This window comes from Tympanuchus pallidicinctus, unplaced genomic scaffold, assembly GCF_026119805.1.
Source record: "Tympanuchus pallidicinctus isolate F22 unplaced genomic scaffold, pur_lepc_1.0 scaffold15, whole genome shotgun sequence".
Lineage (NCBI taxonomy): Eukaryota > Metazoa > Chordata > Aves > Galliformes > Phasianidae > Tympanuchus > Tympanuchus pallidicinctus.
Window position 1 is genome coordinate 6,413,987 of NW_026294669.1, and position 8,008 is coordinate 6,421,994.

An 8,008-nucleotide genomic window follows, 5' to 3' on the forward strand; every position below is an offset into this window, starting at 1 on the left:
AGAGGTTTTGGTTGACAAAGCAATTATGTCAAACTAGTAGCTGTAAAACCTAAGGTACAGCATACAGTCTTATTGAAATTTATGATGGCGTTGATTTGTCTTCAGGATAGCCACGGGTAAATGAAATAATGGGTGATTCAAGAGAAACAAGATTGTCTCCTAAAAAATTCAGGAGAACATTTAATAATTTGTTGCTTGTATTGTGTGCATCTTATGTTGTTCTGGAATTAAATATAGAATCCTAGTGTGGTCTTGGAGCTTGTACAATGACTCCTGAAAACTGGGAGGGAGTGGGAAAGGTGAAAAATAGAAATGTAGAGTTTATACAAAAATATGTTTGTAGGCACGTGAAATCAGGAAATGTCACACATGACAGGTGTGGTTATTTTTGCTATCTGAATAGACTAAATGAAGTAAACCTCTTAATTTTAACCTTGTTTCTCTGTATTGGATATTTAGATCAATCAGATGCATTTCTAGTATATGATGGGCTAATGTTCTGTGCAAGCAGGAATACTGATAGAATTCACCTCTATACAAAGGTAAAGCTGAAATAAGCATGCTTATTATCACTTCAAAAGTACAAAGTAGACTGTTGTCCTATAAAATAGGCATGTATAGTTTCTTTTGTCATGCTTTATGTAAAATCCCTATTTTCATATTATTGAAAATGTATAAAAATTAGGTGGTTTATCATTCTAGTTCTTGTTGAAGAAGTAATAATTCCCCATTTATACAGCTTCTAACACTTCTCTTAGTTTACACAGAGGTGCCAGTGCATTACATTTATGCTCAGATCATCTGTTGAAAATGCTAACAATACTTGATTCTTTTTCTTGTTATAAATCTTACCACTACCTTGAATCATTAGCAGGACTAATTATTCTCCTGTTTGTAGCTAGTGTGCTATTCCCAGATATTTTTGGAGTTGCAGTAATCAATGAATCTTTGCAGGTGAAGTAGGTAAATAAAATATTGCCACCACATTTTCAGAAAGGTACACACTGGTGCTGTGTACAGATCAGAAAAAATGCTGTAATGTTTTTTTACTTTTTTTTTTTAATGTGAGAAATCATTTTTTACATTTTTACATGAAAAATCATTCCTAGAAAGGTCTTAAGCTTGAAGATCTAAACTTGGTTGGAAGAGGAGGATAATCCATTTGAAACAGATGCTTTTTTCTTTTTTCTAGATTGTAGTGTATTCTGTCTGTAAATGAAACTGTTTGTTTGTGTAGGATGGTGAACCACTGAATCTGAATTTCATTCCATTGGACATACAGCTGGACAACTGGGAGGATTTACCAGAGAATTTCCAACATAAACGAAATCGTTCAATGGTAAGCCTAAATTCAACTGGCACAGTAATGCAGTATTTAATGTGGAGTATTTTGGCTTTTTTTTTTTTTTTTTTTAAGATGCAGAACACTTCCAGGACTCAGGACCTACACACAGTTTCATCAGTGTGAGCAGATACTGTAAATATTGATGCAGATATTATGCAGACTTTTTTCTGGCAAATTATTATACCTCCTGTTAACGTAGATGGAATCAAACAGGCATCATTTAATTTCTCATTTACAGGATCAGTAACTAGCATTTGTAAATCAACAAAATAGCATTTTGAAGGTTGTAAATTGTGTGCTGAGTGATGAATAAGAATGTGCTGGGTTGATCAGAGCTGCAGTTATGAGCAGGCCTCTCATTTTGTCCTTTGGTCTTCTAACAACACTCAAAACAGTGTAGGGCACAATTCTACTGAGATATGCAGCTTCAGTTACTTAAGCAATAACAATCACACTTGTATTGGTGTTGTAAGACATGAACATTGTCAAATCAAGTACTCACAGTAATGAAATCCAGAATTTAAATTGGATTTGCAACGTTATCTGTTGGAAACAGTCAAGAAATACGTTTCATCTGTTTAAAGAGATGTATAATTTGGAAAATCAGATTTTATCATGTAGGAGCAAGACTGGTTCTTATTAGTAGATTTTCCAACAAGGCTAGAACGTAGATTTGTAGGTCAAATTCCTACTTGGTGATTCAGCCAAAAGCTATCTGAATCACCTGATGAGTGGCAGAGATGTTGCCAAAGAATTTCAAAGCTACTTAGTAGACTGAGAAGACACGTTAAGAATGCCATGTTTCTGTAGGAGATGACACTGCTTATGGAACTTTATCTCTGTCCCTCCACTTTTGCAGATTAAAATATCCGTGTTAGTAAATGCTCCCATGTGTCTTTCTGTCCTGCAGTTTTGCTGACTTCTTTCTTGCTGTTCTGAGTAGGAAAGTAAGGCTGGTCCGTGCTCTTCCATGTTTGTCATGGGGAAAAAAGAATACTTCAAGGAGAAAATCATTGCCACATCATAGTCTTGGAAGCACATTCCCGGATGAGGCTGAAATCACTCATCATACTGCACAGTGTATTTATTGTTACCAGAGTCCATGTTCAGAAACGCTGTGATATTGGCTACTGTGGATGTAGCAAGTCAGCAAGGAATGGAGTGCAGAAAAACAAACAGCAAAGCTTTCATATTGGCCACTCTTTTGTATTGTTGTTATTGATGGACATATTGGTACTCTCATTTGTTCATTTGTTTTCTGTTGTAAAGATGAAGGTGGGATGAAACCATTTTTTCCCTACATGTATTCTAAAGAAGGCCACGTTATGAATTCTAAATTTTTACATATGGATGTTATTTTCTCTCTCAAACTTGGCTTTTTTGAAAGCCTGGAGCAAGAGAGGGAGGGCTTCTCTAAGTAGAAGACTTTCACCCATCTGCTTTTTTTTTTCCCTGAACGAAGTCTTGCTTACACAAGGAAGGCTTATCTGAGACTTTATCAGAAATCCATTCTCCTTATCATTACAGCTTAGATTGAAGTCCATTTGTGGCTTTATTTTCTACTTCATTAAGCAGCACACCTATATGTCGTAGCAAAACTGTAATTGTAGACAATGCCAAAGCAGTCTTAAGTTCTTCAGCAGAAGAGGATGGAAGGCTGCAGCTTGCACAAGGGCTGACTTGAAGGGACCATCTCTGATCATACCACCTTTTTTTCCATCCGGTTTTGAATATGTTAATTCTTAGCATGCTTTCAATGTAATTATTTGTTTGATGTCACGCTGCTGACAATAGCATTCTCCCCCAGATACTGAAGTTTGTGAAAGAATGGAGTCATCTAACAGCAATGAAACAGAAAATTGTCAGAAAAAGTGGTCAGCTGTTTTGTAGTCCTATTCATGCTGCAGAGGAGATGTGTAAAAAGCAGTTGGCAGCAAGCAGCACAAAAAGGTATTTGTTTCTATTTTTCTTTCCCTTATTAATTTTTGCAGGAAGCTTTGATGTATTTAATGTAAATTTCAGTAGAATTAAGCCAAAGGCTACAAATGGGTAATTCAGTGACTGTCCCACAGTGACAAACATATGCAACTAAGCACATAAGTAAATGTGCTGGAATGGAAGTATCTGATTCCCTGTCCATCACTGCCACATTCAGCAGCTATTCTGGCCTTCTGCTTTGTGTATTTAAGCAGCTGGAGCTCACCAAAGATTTTTGAGGAAAAATCATTACTGTCTCAAAAGAAAAGCAAGCTTTAAAAGATCTTACTATATTTCCTACTTGGAGCAGGAATAAATCATTAGTTGCCATCAGGGCTGCAATCTCATTCATAATTCATAGTTTACTTCAACACTTTTTCATACTCATTTTTTTCTTTTAAATAATTCTGTCCACTGTTGGTGACATCTGTCAAAACTGTTGGTTTTTTTAGGTATGTGACCAAGGAGGATGTAGCAGCAGCCTCACTTAGCAGAGCAAGCAGCAGTGGGGGCAGCGTGCGCCTCATCACTAAAGAAAGTAGAGCTTGTTTGAGGAATGAAAAAGCTTCTATGGCACAACCAGGTCATTCCACAAAGTAAGTTGAGTTTAATGCAAAAAAAACAAAGCGATGAAGCTGTTTCTTCATAGACTTTTTTTTTTTTTTTTTTTTTTTTTTTTTTTTTTTAAGATAGCAAAGTTATATTTACCTTGTTGAACCATAGTAATAGGTAAGTTATAGGAAAGAAACTTGCTGAAATAGCTAATGAGCTATTAACAGTTTTGTTGCGTGATGACATAGCTACTAGTTAACAGAGCAACAAGATGAAACAAGAAAAGTTACACAAAGTGGTTAAGGAAGCAACAACGTTAGCTTGAGCTTACTTGTGAAGTTGACTACAAATAGGAGAGAAAATTTTCTTCCATTCTGCCTCTAATTTAGAATAGGGCAGAAAATACAAAAATTTTGGTTGGAAAATACCCTTCTCTATCAGACAAGTAGTTCTTGGCTGGAAGCAAATCTTGTTTAGAGTAGGAAATTGTTAAGAAGCTGTGAAAGTTGCAGAGAGAAGGCAGGATGTTTTCCTCTGACATTTTACTCCCATTACAAAAGGGGTTGAAACATTAGTCTGGGAGTATGGGTACATACCTGACACAAGCTAACACTTATAAATGCAGCATTATTTTAGGGTAGTAATTCAATGTGTGTGTGTAAATGCAGTAAGATATGCAAAGGAAAAATCTCCTTTGTATTGTCATACACTGTTTAAATTGAAACATAAACCAAGTAGACGATTGCACTATGCAGATACTAACCTGACTGAGATGATCTTTTGATTAAAATTGGTATTCTAGAGCATGAAAGATATCTAATGGAAATATACAATGTATGAAGCAAAAATTGTAGTGTTGAATACCCGCTTTGCTAGTTCTACTTTGATCTCTGTAAACAGGTTGTTTTTGGAGAGTGGAAAAAGTCCTTCTGTTCTTCCCTCCAATTGGACTGAAGTTCAAAACTCCTCCCTACCCAAAGGCTATTTGCAAGCCCTGGATGGTGAAGGAAACCCGCTTTGTCTCCACTGTCAGCAGCCAACAGCTCAGCTTGACCAAAGCTGCCAGGCCCCTGCCTGGGACACACGGTTCTGCACTCTTTCCTGCCAGGAGGAATTTTCAATTCGTTCTAGTCAAGGCTACCTCAGGACTAAGGTGTTTGAAATTGAGCATGGTGTTTGCCAGTTTTGTCATCAGAATGCCCAAGAGCTCTATCTTAACATCAGAGATGCACCTAAGACTCAGCGTAAGAAGCTTCTGGAGAGCTCGTGGATGTCTCATCTTCCAGTTGGGCAGGTAACAGCACTGTTTAAGTGTTTTCTGCTGGTCTGTGTATTCCCATAGTAGTGTAGGAGGTAGTTGAGAGAAACCAAAATGGTGTACTTGCAGGCATAAGATAGAAGACCGTAAAAAAAGAAAATAAACAACAAAATCCTTGTCTTCATCTGTCTTCAAAGACAAGCAATGTTTTTGGTATCTAAATAGGACTGGCATCAGAACTCTGATTTTTAGGGATGTAAATGTTGTAGCTGATTTAAATTGAAATGTGGTTATGAAACAGAATTGAGGAATGGATATAGTAAATAATACCAGATTATTGCTACTTCACAGAATGTTGGTTAGTAGCTTAACAAAAGCCAGCTGTCACAGCTTCCCTCGCCATAACCTCAGAGCATATGAAGAACTACTCCCATTCTTCCCAGATTAATCGCTTTTTTGCAGACTCGAAGGCAATGGAACAGGGAGAATATCCATATACAAAGCAGTATTTTAGTTCCAAGATAAGAATACATTTTTTTTTTTTTTTGTCTTGTTGTGAAGTTGAAATTCTACTTCAGAAGTTGCTGGTTCTATATTTTTATTATAAAGTCTGAAGACACACTTAAAACTTGCAAAAGAAAAGATCATCGGCCAGTTCTTCTGTTGGTTGTATGCATGAGATCACCTTTGTTTTTTTGTGGCTTTTAAAAATAAGTCGACACAAATCTAAAAGACTTGAGACCAAGTCATGCAGTGTGGGTATCTTACAACCTTCTGAGTGAACTGCAGCACTTGATAAAATGACATTGAAGACAAATTTACTGATCAAGAAAATAACCTTTCCTTCTGCTTTACTTTGATACTGTTGCATGCTGCAGACTAGGTAGAACTGTGCCAACTAAAACAATAGTTGTTTGCTTGTCCACTGGGAGTAACAAACATGCTAACACTTTCTCCTATCATAAACATTGGTATAAATAATATAAATAGCTGCTTTGCTCAGTTTTGTTGTTCTGTCTGTAGAACGAAGATGTAGCTCAGGAGGAAAATATCTAAGGTTTCCATTGTCTTGCCCTTTTCCTGCAGTTGAATGAAATTATAACAAACCCAACAGAAGGTCAGTTCTGGCAGGTGGATCACATCAGGCCTGTTTACAGCGGAGGAGGACAGTGCTCCCTGGGGAACCTTCAGACTCTGTGTACGGTCTGTCACAAAGAGGTCAGTGTGGTACACTCAAATATCGCCCTCTGGCGGCTGAAAACAGCTCCTGTCCTGGCACATCCTGGTACTGGGAATGTGACTTGTAGCAAACTACAGGTTTTCACTGACAGAAGAGACTAAAACTGATTCATAGGTTACTGAGATTGTGCTATTATATGTACAGTAAAAATCAGTAATTAGCCTGTATACCTTATAAGTAATAGACAACACCAAGGTACTATGCCTGTGGAAAGAAGCAACTGGTGGGAAATAACCAAAAAGCTTTAGTAAGAAATACCTGATGTTACCCATTGAGTCTGTACTCAACTAATACAAGTGTCTCTATGCTGCCTTGTCTGTGGCATGGCACTACTCTTCTCCTTGCAGGAAGGCACCAGTGAATTTGAAAGGCAGCATTAAACCATTTACTCGCAAATGGGAAAATGTCACCTTAATAAACATTTGCATTTTATTTGTCATCTGCTGCAAAATTAGGTTGAAACCTAAAGGTATAGCCTAGTGTTTTCCAGCTAGTTGTCATGTAAGTCTGTTTTCTGACCAGACTTACCTTTCTCTTTTCCAGAGAACTGCAGAACAGGCCAAGGAAAGAAGTCAGAGGAAGAGACACTCTTTAGCTACAAAGTATGGTTGTGATATCACACAGTTTTTTGTGAAGAAGTAAAATAAGTATGATCAGTTACATTATAACTATAGTTGCATAGTTTTCCTCATGCACTTTAAAAAACAGTCTTTTGTACTGTTAGAGAAAACAAGAAATCATTAAAAATACTGATTTTTTTTTTTTTTTTTTTTTTTTTAAATTTTTTCCCAGAGGGCCTTGGATGAATGCATGGAAAGAACTCAATCATGATTATGGTTTTTATGGCCCTGCAGTTTAAAGCTGAATTTCTATGTATAACCTTAGTGCAGTTTTGAAGTACTGCAATTTTCATATTAGTTCATTTACAACTGCAAGAATTGCAGTGCAATGCTGCTGAAATTCATGTTAATCTTGCAATGCTCAGTTGTAGTGGGTTATTAAGGACTAAGAAGCTATCTTAGTTATAATTGTTCCCTTTGTTCACTCAATCAAAGGTATTGGAGAAAATACAGGCTCTGCTCTCCTGACTACAAGGCAGGTGATGTGTTTCTTCTAAAACTGTCTTATAACTGCATGTAAAAGTTAGCAATAGCCTGGGAAAGGGCTATGAAAGGCCTGATAGCTTCATTTGACTTGGTGTAAAAGATCTGGGCACTTTTAGTTCATGTTTATTGAAATATCTGTTTAAAACAGCTAGCATTTAAGGTTTGTTCATGAGAAATAATATCCATTTTTCCTTGTCTCATCCAAGGTAATTCTTGGGAAATGCTAGAGCCATATTCTCTTTACCTAAATTGCAGAGCTAATGGTTATTTTGCACTGTTTAAGTAGCTTTCTTTACGGTTACTTCAAATAAATCAGCATCATCTTACTGCTTTAGTGCCTTTCCTCTGCCCCTTTTATGTTATCACTACAGATAATTTTTTCTAAAAGTATTTTGTTCTCTACAATTCCAGGCATATTTAATTAAAATACACTGAAATACTTTCATTAGATATCCTTATGAGAAAATGCCTAATGTTTTACACACAGCTTTTCTCAGGTAAAGATGAAGATAGGTACTGTTGCAAATATA

General features: G+C 36.6%; 1 protein-coding gene across 6 annotated transcripts in view; it reads left to right on the forward strand.

Moving 5' to 3' along the window:
* The window catches only part of ZRANB3 (zinc finger RANBP2-type containing 3), a 36,763-nt gene extending 28,959 nt beyond the window's left edge, over positions 1 to 7,804 (forward strand). For all 6 annotated transcript variants that reach the window (XM_052674827.1, XM_052674828.1, XM_052674831.1 and 3 more), the window contains 7 exons: positions 460 to 542; positions 1,238 to 1,339; positions 3,153 to 3,295; positions 3,775 to 3,918; positions 4,775 to 5,168; positions 6,219 to 6,350; positions 6,916 to 7,804. In XM_052674827.1, the coding sequence (XP_052530787.1) occupies positions 460 to 542; positions 1,238 to 1,339; positions 3,153 to 3,295; positions 3,775 to 3,918; positions 4,775 to 5,168; positions 6,219 to 6,350; positions 6,916 to 7,014 (1,097 nt within the window). In that variant the 3' untranslated portion in view covers positions 7,015 to 7,804. The remainder of the gene's footprint in view (positions 1 to 459; positions 543 to 1,237; positions 1,340 to 3,152; positions 3,296 to 3,774; positions 3,919 to 4,774; positions 5,169 to 6,218; positions 6,351 to 6,915) is intronic.
* The last annotated feature ends 204 nt before the right edge of the window (positions 7,805 to 8,008 follow it).